The sequence below is a fragment of the Polypterus senegalus genome, chromosome 2 (genome assembly GCF_016835505.1).
Source record: "Polypterus senegalus isolate Bchr_013 chromosome 2, ASM1683550v1, whole genome shotgun sequence".
In the NCBI taxonomy this organism is placed as follows: Eukaryota; Metazoa; Chordata; class Cladistia; order Polypteriformes; family Polypteridae; genus Polypterus; species Polypterus senegalus.
The window spans coordinates 290083186-290098137 of NC_053155.1; the positions used below are offsets into that span (position 1 = coordinate 290083186).

The window sequence follows — 14952 nt, forward strand, 5'->3', positions numbered from 1 at the left end:
TCAGTATCAATTTACAAAATAAATCAGAATGTTCTTACTAATGTTATTAGAAAAATGAAAAATGTGATTGTATTTATCATTATATGCTAATTGTGTGCATTCCTTCAATTTGTTCATCTCTGCAGTGTGACCTACTATCAAAACTCCACTTTGGAGTGGTCTGGGGGGCTTAACTGAGACACACATTTCTCTTGATATTGCATGTTTACTGTCAGTCCTGTGAATCCTTCATATTAACATATAAGTTTGCCAGCATGTCAATATGCCAAATAGCACAGAGATGAATAACCATCTACTTTTGTTTTATAAGTGTTTTGAGTACCAAAAGAAGCCTTTGTTAAGGTCTTGTTACACATAAGGAAATGAGAAATCGATGCATTTTTGCAGTACCTTAACTAAAGTGGTACCGATATGTTAAAAGCTCATCTTGTCAGAGCTACTGTGTAAAATATCAAGGACACAGTTACTAGTGTCATACTGTATCATACTGTATGCCAATCTAGACCTCCTGAATCTCCAGTATTGTAATGGATAGAGCAGTGATCCATGAAGGTACCATATTTTTGCCATTTGTGCTTATTTACAAATTGTCTTTGTAGGCGATGTCAGCTGTACTCTGCTGTGGACCTGTCTTTGACAACGTTGGACTCTCCCCTGATGGATACCTTTACAAGTGGCTGGACAATATTCTTGCATGCCAGGATTTACGTGTAAGTACCTTCTAGTACTTTCATTGTTCACATGGTATATTGACGCTTTGTTTTTAAGGATGTCGTCATTGGTATTATCTAAACCCAGATGTTGTGATTATACCCAAATGACAAAGGCCAGAACAGACAAAAACATCTTAGCCATACTTGAAACCTGTTACTTTTTAATTTTAATAAATAAAGATGTTTCAAATAAACTTGGAAAAAAAAATCAAAAAGGTGCTACATTTCAAATGTTCCGAAAACCTAAATGCAAAGAAACAAAAACTAAATAGAAAAATAAATATTCAAAAAAATACTTAAAAATATTAAAGAAAAAGGCAATCTAAACTTGACAAAGCCAAGTCAGCTTAACCCAATACTCAAAAACTGGAAAATAACCCAAATTGAACAAGTTAAACCTAAAGCAGAAATGGTCAAAAAGATACAACAAACTTAACAAAAAAAGGACTTTCACAACAGGGAGCACTTGTGTTAGTCAGCAAATGCAGCAGCACTTACCTGTGGCAGCAGGTGTCTGTTGTCATGTAAGTATTTGCTATATGTGTGTGTGGTTTTGCTTGTTTTGGGGATTTTTAGGTTAACATTTTATTGTCAGTATCAGTTTCATGATTGGTTTGGTAATTTTAAAATTAGGTTTTTGTTGCATTTTCTTTTATTATATTTTATTTATGTAATGCCATTTTCAATTCTGTCACGTGACCATGTTTTTTGCACTTCCATCATCCTTGGGAACTTTACCAGTAGTTAGCTTTTATTTCAGGTAGGCCCTAGGGGCAGGATTGATTTTGTGGTTGCGTTTTGCTTTTATCTAAAGAATGTTACACCCCCTTGTTCCTCCGACTCCAACCAGTGTTTTGTCTGTTCTTTCCCATTCCCGTCAACAACACCAACAATTTATTTTTTGTGTAGCCCAGGAGGCTCTGAGGCTAGGTATCTGTGCCAGCAATCGGAAGGTTGCCGGTTCCAATCCCATAAATGCCAGAAGTGACTCTACTCCGTTGGGCCCTTAACATGCACTTGCTCTGTCCAGGGTATGACGTTAATCTGCATCCAGCCCTGGTCCTCCAACTTGCAGGGAAAACTTGGGGGTTGTTGTCAGGATTGGCACTCCAGTCACTGTAGAAACCTCACACTGTTCATTGTGATGCTAAGGTGTCACTCATTGCATTGCTACACTTAGATCTCAGTTCGGGTGGTTTGCTGTGTGGTGGGTGCGGCAACGCGCTGTAATCAGCGAATGCTCCCAACCTCCTCCTGTAGCTCAAGATCACACAAGGAATACCTTAATCGGCTTTAACAGGCCCCGCTTTCTGACAGCTCCCCAGCCCTGACTCCCAGAGAAGACAAAAAATTAAAACCCTTATTGGGAAAATAAATGGAAGAAATCTTAGGAAAGGCAATTCAGAGAGAGACCCCGTTCTAGATAGGATGGGCATGCAGTGTGTGTCAGAAAATGGGGTAATGCAACACACAAATTGAACACAAGTAATTCCCTTCATGGTGCTAAATGACCACTCTTATCATGTCCACCTCAGAAATATGATACAGAAGTACAAACTACTTTGCTCTTGCACAGCTCTCCTCACCAAGTGCAAGTGCTACAACTCTCAAGGCAAAATGCAAGAATAGATGATAGCACTCACTAAATACAAAACTTGTCACATATGAGGTATGCTAATTTGTTGAATTACATCAAAAACAAAGTAGAAACTAATTAACATAAGTGAAAAAGAACTATATCTGTCCATCAGCTCATTGTAGAAGCACAGCCATATTGTAGAAGAGGAGCCAAGCCAGACACAGGCAGAGTCCTGAAGACCTTGGCCAACAAGCCGCCTCACCCCATTGGACATTCCACAGGCGAGTCACAAAGCCAACAATCTGATGAAAGGACTCTTCAACCCGATGATTCCAGTGTTCCTTTATCTGAGCTGACTTTTCCATAGATAGGCAGATAACTTGAGGGTAGAGCAGTGGCACCAAGTGCCAAATGAGGATACTGAAACGAGAAACAGAACAGAGGAGGGTTAGTAACAGTTTATAAATACTAAATATTACTTATATTTTAGTATTACTGACTAACAATAGAGATGCCTCTACTCAGGGTGTGCTAAATTGGAGTAGCGAGTCTTCACCCTGGATTGAAAAACTGAGATGGAAGGAGCACCTCTAATAGTAGCAGGCAGATCATTCCACAGCTTCAGGGCCTTGTAACAACACATTTGTTAATCTTTGCTGTGCTCCATAAAATGTGACGAGCCATCCCAAACAGTCCTATTCAAACACTACAACTCAGGTTCACTTCTCTGCTTAGTCTCTGACTCGTTTGGATGTTCTCTCTGTGACCAAGGTGACTGCAGGTTCCTTCTTGGAACCCAAGGACGTGCCATTTAGGTCCACCAGTGACTATAAATTGACTCAGGGTGGGTATGAGCATGAAAGTGCCCTGAGACAGCCTGGCATTTCATTCATTTATGTTTGCTTTTTCTGGGAGGTGCCCTAGGTGGCTGTGATCCTGTAATGAGTACTACAGGTGGCTAATCATTTTAGTGGATTATTTACATTTATTATTGTGAAACATTTCCCATTAGCTGGGGAGTTACATGTTATTGTGTTTTTTGTAAGTGTTATTTTAATTTTTTTATATTTGCTGTTATGAATGAAAGAATATTATCTGAAAACAAAATAATTAAACTATACAGTATTATATTTCCAACTTTATTGTCATATACAGTAGACACCATACATTTTATTTACCATACACACAATGCAACAGAGCGCCTCCTGTGGGCCATCAGCTCAAAAGAAACTAGTAGCCATCCGTTGCTGCATTTTTCAAACATGTATTTCAATACATAATGGGCGGATGTTTATTTAATGACTTAGTTGCACCAGTCTTTTAACATTTGACAAGTATCTTTCTTATTTATTTCTTGCTGTGTTTTTTGTTAAACCTACTGTTCACTTTGGTTTAGCTCATGAAGCTGGCCTTTTTGGCATACTGCTCCCTTTTAGTTTAAAAGCACAATACAGTAACTGACAGAATAAGTTAATTATAATGTCTCGGTGAGGCATGTCAGACTGTGCGAGCAGACTTTTAAGAGATCCAGACATCTGATAAATATTAAAGAAATGATTTAAGTCCACGTCACAAAAACAAACAGGCAAACAACAGTCAGCTAGAAAGTGGAATTTTCAAAAATTCTTCAAATATTTTCATGTTGTTCAGCTGTAATGTGAATTTCTTAAGTCCCTGAGTTGTTTTGAAATGTTGCCATTAAGCACTTCATTGGGTGAGTAATAAGCCCACTGATGGCACTCATTTTTTATTTATTTTTTTTTAGTTTTAGAAATGCCATTCACTCTCAGGTTCAAATCCAGGCCTTGCACTGTCTGCATTCTCCTCATGTTTGTGTGGCTTTCTCTCCAGATCCACAGGTTGACTCTCCCATCTCAGGGTTCTCTCTAAATTGGCCCAATTTATTAGTCTGAGTATCCCTGGTCTGGACAGGCACTCCCTTCAGGTTTAGTTATAGTGTTCTCTGTGAAATGTTGCCAAGATAGGCTTCAGCCCTCCCAACACTGACATGGAAAACGGGCAAATGTCATTCCTATACGTTTTTGAGATGGTCTTTTTGATGTTTTTATTAGAATACTTTTAATTTATTTGAATTTATCCCTAATCCTCCTACAGGTACACCTGCTGGGTTGTGAAGTAGTGATCTTGCTTTTAGAACTGAATCCTGATCAAGTGAATTTATTCAATTGGGCAGTGGATCGCTGCTTTACTGGATCTTATCAGCTTGCTTCTGGCTGCTTCAAAGCTATTGCTACTGTTTGTGGGAGCAGGTAAGAGATTTAAGAGTATGTCTACAGAGTACATGTTTAATTATTTAAAGTTAAAAAGTTGTTACATGGCTGCACTTATTTTAAAGTAAGGATGAAAGCATGAAACGCTGTTGTCTGACCATTCCTGAACTCTTTGGCCCCAACTGAGTGATTTGAGGTGTTAATTACACCATTTTGCCCTGTATGAGTAATACTACTACTAATAAAAATAATAATACATTTTATTCATATAATGCCTTTCCCATGATCAAGCTAATGCCCACAAGCTTTAACTTTAATAAATATGGATGGATGAATGGATAATGTCAGGCCCTGAGAGTGGTGATCCTTACATTAATGATCATTGGTGTATGTCCCACAGCTCTGTAAATGACAAAAGCAGATTTAAAAAACATGTAATGGACAGGCAGAAAAAAGAAGCATTTAAGCGTAAGTGGCAAATAGAAATAATTCATACTGCTAAATGAGTTTGAATGAATAATGAAAAATAGTTAAACAAAATGAGGCTTTTGCCCAATCCTGTAATACCTTGCTGCCATATCCCAGCATGTCTTAAATACCAAGTCATCTTTTTACTGGTTCAGTTTCCCTCCTGATTAGATTAGATTAGGTTAGACTAGATTAAACTTTATTAATGTCATGGAGAAATACAGATACCTACAGCAACATGAACATAAAAAACAAAGATACTGATTCACAGGACAAATAATATAGGCAATCAATCAATCAATCAATTGATAAAAAAATAAAAATGAAACTTAACAAGTACATCAGGTGGAAGCATTGAATTGTCTGATAGCAGTGGGCAGAAAAGACCCCCAGAGGCATTTCTTAGCACACCGTGGTGGAATAAGCCTGTGGCTAAAAGTCTCCATTAGAGCACCTCCTGGAGGGAGTGAAGGGGATTTTTCATGACAGCATCCAATTTTGTCACTTTCTTCTTTTCCACAACAGCTTTCAGTGTGCCAGAGGCTCACCCTGTAATGAAGCAGGCTTTCCTGATAAGTTTGTTCAGCTTTTGAGCTCAAGTTGATTCCCCAGGAGACTGCAGTGTAGAACACCACATTGGCTTCTCTGGACTGGTAGAACTTTTCCAGCAGCTTACTGCACACATCAAAAGACCTGAATCTCCTTAGGTAGCCCAGTCTGCACTGGCCCTTCTACAGGACCACTGTGTTGTCAGACCAGTCCAGTTTGTAGTTTATGAATCCTCAGGTCTTTGTAGCTCTGCACTATTTCCACATCATCCCCCCTAATGGTGACTGGTCTCACCAGAGATCCACCATGTTGCAGGTTGTTGACCCGGGTGGGTATTATTATTTTAACTTTATAATCTCCTCCACCTAGTCATCCACAATTTCTAGTTGCTTTGCCCTGGGCACAGAAAACACAGATGCAGGGTTTATCCCAGCAGCTGTGGGTACAGGCCCTGGACAAAATTGCAGCTTGTTTGTAGATTTAAAAAAAATGCATTGTTTGAGCTGAAAGATTCTTGAAGAATGTGAATGCTTTACACTTTATTTTTACATATGACAAAAGTTCTAATTTTTTGTTAATAGGAAATACCTTGACTAGGCTTATGTTACCACGAAAACCCTTAAACTGAAACAGTTTCTCATTTATTAAAGTTTGCAGTTTACACTTTAATAAAGATAAGAAAGTTAACATTCAAGGAAAGGCCTGCCTTTGGTTGCTACTCAATACAGGCTTATATTTTTCTACTTAATGCTCTTTTTATCCATCTTTCCAGGAACTATCCATGTGATATCGTGACATTGTTGAACTTGGTCCTTTTTAAGTCCTCAGACACCAGCAGGGAAATCTATGAAATCTCAATGCAGCTGATGCAGGTATGAGGAAATAACATTTCATTTCAAATTGTGTAGAATGGACAGGCTGAAGTATCACTTTGCAAAAGCAGAATCTTAATACAAATGGACCGAAACAACAATACCTAATTGTTTAACCGGAGTATTGACACTCATGCTTCATGGGACCTGAGTTTGAGTCCCAGATCAAGCACTGTCTGTGTGAAATGTGCAAATTCTCTTTGTGTTCATGTGGGTTTCTCCTTCTACTGTAGTTAGCAGCAGTAGTAGTGGTAGTGGCATCATCGCAAGTACAGAATACAGTGACATTTTTAAGTGCATGTCCAGCCAATATGCAACATATTTGCCATTCTCTGGCACCATGATAAACAAGAATGTAATAAACAACATAACTCCATTTTAATTACTGTAATAAAATACAGAAATCGATGTGCATTTTCTGTTGGTTGGCATTTCTGAACTAAGTGAGGGTGTATGTAGGTGGTCCCTGTAATGAACTGACGGCCTATGCAGGACTTGAAGGAGAGGCCCTGGTACACTGAATAGGGGTATGAGAAGGTTTTGTTATGTTTTGTACCTCCAGTTCCTTCACTATCTCAAACATGCGTACGTTAGGCTAATTGGGGACTCTAAATATATTAAAGTGAGTGTGCATAATGTTGGCATGGGTTCCATGCAGAGTTGATTCCACAGTTTAAAATGTCATTGGTGCCTGTGTGATGCGGGCACCTGCTGTCCTCTTAAAAACACTCACAAACACTGAACTTTAGTACATAATGATTTGCATACACTAACTGGGCAAATCATTAGGAGTACCTGTGCACCTGCTTATCCTTGGAGTTAGCTTAATGTGCCAATAAGGTTGCAGGAGCACATTGAATAAAATCATGCAGGTACAGGTGAGGAGCTTCAGTTAATGTTCACATCAAACACCAGAATGGGGAAAAAAACACAATCTCAGTCATTTCGACCATGGCAGGATTGTTGGTACCAGACGGGCTGGTCCGAGTATTTCTGCAACTATCGATCTCCTGGGATTTTCATGCCAAACAGTTTCTAGAGTTTACTCTGCAGAATGATGCGAAAAGCAAGCAAAACATCCAACATGTGTCAGGTCTGTAGACAGAAATAACTTGTTGATGAGAGGGGTCAGAGGAGAATGGCCAGACTGGTTCAAGCTGACAGAAAGGCTACAACAACTCAGATAACCACTCTGTGCAACTATGGTGTGCATAAATGCATCTCAGAATGCGTAACGTGAAGAACCTTGAGGTGAATGGGCTGCAACAGTAGAATATCACATCAGATTCCACTTCTGCCAACCAAGAATGAAAGGCAGAGACTGCAGTGGGCACAGGCTCATCAAAACTGCACATTGAAGACTGGGAAAATGTAGCCTGGTCTTATGAATGTCGAAATCTACTGAGGCACACAGATGGCAGGGTCAGCATTTGGCACCAACAACATGAATCCAAGTACCCACCCTGCCTTGTGTCAAAAGTCCAGGTTGGTGGTGGTGGTGGTGGTGGAGGTGTAATGGCATGGGGAATGTTTTCTTGGCACACCAATCAATAATCACTTGAATTTCAATGCCAATTTTAATATTGTTGCTGATCATGTAGCCACAATTTACCCATCTTCTAATCGCTACTTCCAACATAATAATACATCATTTCACAAAGCAAAAGTCGTCACAATCTGGTTTCATGAAAGTAACAATGAGTTCAGTGTTTTTCAGTGGCCTTCCCAGTCACTGGATCTGAATCCAACAGGACATGTTTTAGATGTGGTAGGGCAGGAGATTCACAGCATTAATATGTTGCTGACAAACCAGCAGAAATTTTGTGATGCAATCTTTTCAACATGGATTCGAATAACAAAGAGATGTTTCCATCATCTTATGGAATCCATGCCACAAAGACCTGAGGCTGCTTTGAGAGCAAAAGAAGGTCCTACTGAGTATCAGTAGAGTGTTCTCAATAATTTGCTCAGTGAGTGCACCTTATAGTTATAGGAGTTTTTTTGAAAAAAACTAATCTTAATGTAACAGACATAAGTGTAGTCTTCTTTCCATTGTTTTTGTTATAGTAATTCATGAAACACTAGTTTTGTTACCTCTTTTCCTAATTTGTAATTATGACAAGTCTGAATGACTTCCTGATGCTACTAAGAGTGTTCAGACCAGTAATATTTGGCTTTGTTCTTTTACACAAAGGCAAATTATTGAACAGGGATATCTGATTTCAGGAAAATGTCTTTGTTTTTTTTTTGTTCTTTACATTTTTTTCTTCTTTTTAGATTCTAGAAACAAAGCTGTTTATATTTTCCAAAAAAATTATGGAGCAGAAACCTGGCAGTGTTCTTTATGGAACACATGGGCCCCTGCCGCCCCTTTACAGCGTGTCTTTGTCACAGCTTTCCAGTGAGTTGGCTAGGATGTATCCAGAACTCACACTTCCATTGTTCTCAGGTGAATATTTCTTTATGATATCATTTTGGGCTAATTGTACAACAAATGTATATGTTTTGCTTGAAGGTACATTCAACTAAATGAAAAAAATAAGTTTTTATGGCAATAACATTCTTAAAATGTTCAGAATTCACTATACTGGAATTGACTTGAGGTATACTGTAAGTAGTTGAGTTGGTTTCTGTTTTCTTATGTATATATAGGGATACATGTCAGAAATCTCTGACAGGCCCCAATTATTTTTTAGAAAAACAGTACTTGAACCAAAAACTAGACTTTGTAAAGAATTACTTCATTCCTCTGTTGCCGGTTTTTCAGCCTGAGTTCCTGCCTATGCAAACCAACTTCTAATGAGCAAGGACAACTGTGCTGGTATTATGAATGGTGTTCTCTGTAAGGGTTTGTGTACAGACTGAATAATGCAGTTAACATAAAACTGAGCTGTGTACTGTTTTTAGCAATAATTATTTTCAGATGACTGTTAAAGTGACACTACACCTACCTCCTGTAGTTTGTCATGGTAGCAGAGAAAATGTTTTAATCCGATGTTTACAGGCAGATTGGAGATAGGTTTTTGATGAAATAAACATCTGTGCTGTTTTCCAACGTTGGACAACAGTGAACGATATCAAAACATCCATGAAAAAATCTCACATTAATTGGGTTGCATAATCCACATGTGAAGTCATCCAGTCATTTGCTCACAATGTCCTAAACACATGCATTTTAACTACAATATTCTTAAATAGGACACTTTCTGAAAGTGCCTTAATGAAATAAACATGATGCCCTCAGACACCAACAAACATTTGAACTGAAAGCCCACTTTCTGACATTACATTTATGTTCATAGCGGTGAGCCACTGGAAATATTTAGCGGAGGTCTGTGAATCTGCACAAGTGAATTGACCTTCTGCTTATTGAATAATCTCAGATATGGACAAGTCTAAAGCAGATTCTTTTCTTGATAATGTTTTCACCCACTTTTCTTTTACTTTTATTCTTTAGTTACACTGGCCTCTCAGTGAACTTTTCACTCTTGCTGCCATGTAAAATGCAGTGTTAGCCAATGAATTAGCTGTTACTGTATTGGACTTGTAACCAATGAGATGTGTAGGCAGGTCTTCAATTCAAATGCTCGTTTATGTCTGAGCTCACTGTTTATTGATGTGACTGTACAAGTCCAAAAGTGACTTATTTAACAATATCTTGGCAAAGATACATGTGTTGAAACATTATGAGCAACCGCTGGATGATTTCACATGTGGATTATCCAACACAGGTATATTTTTCATGGATTTTTTTTATATTATTTGCTATTGTCCAATGTTGATCATCATAGATTTGTATCATATCAGAAAGTTTTGACCTTAGTTTTATGAAAACATGAAATAAAACATGTTTTCCAGCCATCACTACAAACTACAAGGGGTAATTAATGTATAAAAATATCATTTTTGGGAGGAGTATTCCTTTAAACGTTTGCTATTATAACTTCCTTTTCACCATTTTTATGTCTTGTCTTTCAGAGGTCAGCCAAAGATTTCCTACCACACATCCAAATGGCCGCCAGATCATGCTGACCTACCTGCTGCCGTGGCTTCACAACATTGAGCTGCTCGACACTGGACTGCTCCCCCCAGCATCCAGCCCCAGCACGCCAGAGGACGAGCAGAAAGGGCGGCAAGAGAGTGTGGGCTATAGCAACCCACTTAAGGGAACGGGCTGGGGCTCTCTGCAGGCCACATCGCTTGTTCTGAATAACCTAATGTTTATGACAGCCAAGGTAGGAGACGGTGCCTCTGAGATTCTTCATAAAGCCCTGTCACCTACATCTCAAATAAACTTCCATTCTTAGTTCTCAGCTTTCATAAAATCAAACAAGCTTTATGTGTCACTGCTTGGCTTGCTTGTACATGATTAATTCAGCTCTGTTTTGGATCCAGTTTGTCATTTTTACTATAAAGATTTTAGAGGTCAGTCTGGGGTATATCCAAGATGTGTCGGTACATTGTTGTGTGCTCACTTTTGCTCTTAATCGCTTAATGTTTAGTGTTTACTGTACTCGTTTGCATTGACAGCACATTAACCTTTCCTTGGGTTTTGTATAGGCAATATGGCTTAATGGTTGAGCTGTTGAACTGTAAACAACCAGGATGCCAGTTCAGTCCCAATTCTGAGGCACTGTAATTGCATAAACACTTTTTAATATGGCACATTTGATATAAAAAATGCCACCCCAACAGTTATACTGTATGACATAACGTGTGCCCATCTTGTGAATATAAGTTTACTGCATGACAGGAGTGTTAGGCTGTGCCCTAGTGAGAAAAACTGCAGTTTGGTGGCCAGGGGTGTGCCCTGTAGACACAGCTGAGTGTTTACCTCCTTTGCTGCCTCAACTTGGATTGTGAGAAAAGATACTGCTGTATAGCCTAGTGGTTATAGTGCTGAGTTTGAATTAAAAGACTTCATGGCATAATTACAGAGAACCCGAACAAGTCACTTAACCTGCCTGTGCTCTGACTATGAAAGAATACCTTGTGCATCAACACAGTAACTGGTATAACAGCCTGAGGGAGAGTTTACTATAGATGAGTCCAATAACGTCAGTTTACTAGACTTTATTTATTTAGTCATTGTATCTGATTTGTGCACTTACCATATATACTCACGTATAAGTCGGTCTTGAAACCCGAAAAATAGATCATAAAATCAGACCCCAACTTATACTCCTGTTCAAAAATGTGACGCTTAATTTTATTTATTTATTTATTTTATTTTTTTTACATATCTTCTTGCCTCCTCCAATCTAACCCCAGTTTATCAGGTGCATCGAAGTTTATTGCAGCAGCACAGTTACCAAAAACACAAATCAGTGCAAATGTTGCTTTGGTATAGTTTGTGTATTTACCATGTGGTCACGTAGGCACAATACGTAGAAAAATACAGGCAGTGTGCTACGTGGTTACTCTCTCAGGTGGGCGTTAGCATATCATAATCTCTTGGACCAATAGTGTCAGTTTTCCGCATTCAAATTATATGACCGACATTATAAAATACTGTACCAGAAATTATATGTTAAAATCAACTCCCGACATCTGTGGGAGAACTTGTCTGTGAGTATATACGGTATATGTAATTTAAAAACTTCAGCATCTACAGTATATATAATGCAAAGCTGCCTAACTAATTCATTTCACTCATTCACTCACTCATCAACAAAATCACTGTTTCCCATTTAAATAAAAAGCTGACATTTGGCATGATGGTACATCTGTCTAGGCCAGATGGTATTCACTAAGAAAGGACATCTCAGTATTTTCAATATTTAGGGGTAAAGCACAGTAGGAAAAACTAAATATCCCAAAATCTCAAAAATGCCATGACAGAAACTTGGTGACATTGTAGAAAAAAAGAATTATTGGCCAACACACACACACACACACACACATATATATATATATATATATATATATATATATATATATATATATATATATATATATATATATATTAATTTCTTGATATTTTTGATAAGCAGCACAGTACCACTGTGCAAGATGGAGCTATAATCACACAGAGAAATGGGGCTGGTGGCAAGTGAAAAGAGCAGTTGCCCTACAGAGGAAAAAGAGATGACATGATGAGCTGAATAAAAAATGAGATGTGAAATGGACAAAGAAAAGTTAGGCAAATCTCAAACTGGATGTGGTTAGCAAGTAGCCCCCGAGAGTACATGCAGTACTCCCTGTTCTGTCAGAATTCGTCATACTCCTCACAATGCAGTATAAAATAAATTAGGCTTTAAGCCAGATTGGATTGTCAAGTGTTCTTATAGGCATAAACATATAAAAATTGAGGGGATAGGGGTGCTAACTTGGCGTTAAAACACTATGGTGACCTGGGGTGCCTCCTTCAAGATAAGACCGCGATTTACCACTATCCTCTGCTTCACAAAGTAGAAAGTGGGAAATGCCAGTACAGCACACCAGCCCACTTCAAGCCCAGGGTACATGAGAAGCTGGGAGCAACAGCATATCAAAGGTGTCCCTAATGGACAGAACATAGAGTAGGAGGACAATATACATATTTCATGATTTCAGTTCTCGTCACCTGTTGTCATCTGTACAATGCTTAAAACATGGAGTTCATTCCATGAGACACGTGCATGTGCAGCCTGTAAATGTCAGTGCTGTATGTAATAAGTTAAAGGAAAGCACAATTCAGTGCATATTGCTTTTCATCTAAACCCTCTAAAACTTTGTAATGGTGCAAGGTTAGAGGTCAAAGTGTTGCATTCAAATCTGACTAAACTACTACTTATGTAGGATCTGCTTCAGAGTGAAATTATATTTATCCCCAAAATTCCCATTATTTCTCCTAATTACCTGTTATAATTCAAAATAATGCAGTTTTCTCTAAAGTCATTTTTTGTAATGACCATCAACAAATGCCAAGTCACTAAAAAAAGCAAGAATTGATCTACGGTAGGAATGTTCTACTTGTAAGTAGCATGTTCAAGAGTGGCAGAGCAGTGGTGCTGTTGCCTTGCAGTTAAAGACCAGGGTACATGTGTCAGGTTCACCCTGTGGTGGTGTTTGCATGTCAGCATGGATGTCTTCCAGGTACTCCAGGTGGATATGCTGGTTAGATGAATTGGTGATGCTAAATCATGTGTGTGTATGTGTGTGTTCACCTTGCGGTGGGCTAGCACCATGTCCAGGTATTGTTCCTGACTTGCAACCTATGTTTGTTGTGTTAGGTCCCAGTTACCCCACAATCCTGCTCAGTGGGGTTAGAAAATGGTATGGTATGTTCAAGAGTAAGGAGCTCCAGTGACATAATAATATTAGCCCCTGGGTGGGGAAAAGAAATAAATATTGTATCCAGAATAGTCCACCTTTACTTACATAACACTTCTGGTACATCTGATTAAGCATCAGCACAATAACCCAGATCTGTTGTCTTTGAAAATATGCCCAGGTGATATAGCTAGTTGTGTGTACAATTAGTGAATAAACAGCATATTTGCTGTAAATATCTTTCACAGGCCACCTCTGGGGTATAGACAGTGTTTTAACATTTAAGGCTCCAGAACACGAAGCCTAATCCTTACCAAGAGTATCTTGGACACAGTAACTGTAGATTTGCCACATTAATCAAATGAGAATCTGCTTAGCCCTTGATGTTGACATGTGGGAGTTGTAAGCAGGCAGAAGCCCCTATCAAATACTTAGTATTTTAGACATGATATCTCTGCGGGGTCTTGTAGATAGGGGGAGTGTTTGATCACAGGATGAAGAGGACAGTCTCACTAGGGAAATGTCAAGTGAATCAGTTCAATCAAGCTTTATAGCTAAAAAAGACAGAAGACTTTGGAGTTGGATTTTTGTGGTTGTGAGATTTATTTACTGTATCTAGATAAAAGAATCCATAGTTTAATACCAATTTGTAATAATAAAAAATGAATAAACTGAATGTATGCTGGTGGATATATGCCGTGTGAGTAATGGAGCGACACCCCATTCAGAGCTGGCTTCTTTGTGCACCTGGTGCTCCTGGGATAAACTTCAGCCTCCCACTTTCCAAAGCACAGCTACTACATGGATGGATTCATAAATGCCATTGACTACACTTTGGACCTGTGCTGTTAAGAGTCAGCTATAAATGTTAGAACACGATCTATCTGCTTGTGTTATAGTGTCTTTCCTTATAAATATATAAATAGTGTTTTAACATGTGTAATTAATTTAGACCAGTTAGTAGAGGTCAATTGGACATTAAAGAGTTTTTCTGTTGATCAATACCAAAAAGCCACTGGGATTCAATGTTGCATAACAAGAAAATGTCAAAACGTCCCAGGGGTGAATATATAGGTGCTGTATCTACAGTTTAATGGAAACATACTGTACAGGGGATGGGCAAAAAAACGAAACAAATTTAACTGTAAAGTATTGAAATTGTACATCACAACACAAATGTAGCTGAATCAGATTAGGTTGATTTGTGTCTAACACTTAAGTTTTCAAACTAGTTCCAAAGATTCCCAACACCTGAATTAATAGTGTATCAATCTCAGAAAAGTTAA

General features: G+C 38.5%; 1 protein-coding gene across 11 annotated transcripts in view; it reads left to right on the forward strand.

The window, feature by feature from the left end:
* Positions 1-14952, forward strand: part of LOC120523983 (protein furry homolog) — a 468780-nt gene that overhangs the window by 359684 nt on the left and 94144 nt on the right. For all 11 annotated transcript variants that reach the window (XR_005632732.1, XM_039745747.1, XM_039745746.1 and 8 more), the window contains 5 exons: positions 600-710; positions 4408-4562; positions 6313-6412; positions 8690-8861; positions 10391-10647. Coding sequence is in view for 10 of the 11 variants with exons in the window: in XM_039745747.1 (XP_039601681.1) it covers positions 600-710; positions 4408-4562; positions 6313-6412; positions 8690-8861; positions 10391-10647 (795 nt within the window). In the remaining variant the exon portion in view is untranslated. The remainder of the gene's footprint in view (positions 1-599; positions 711-4407; positions 4563-6312; positions 6413-8689; positions 8862-10390; positions 10648-14952) is intronic.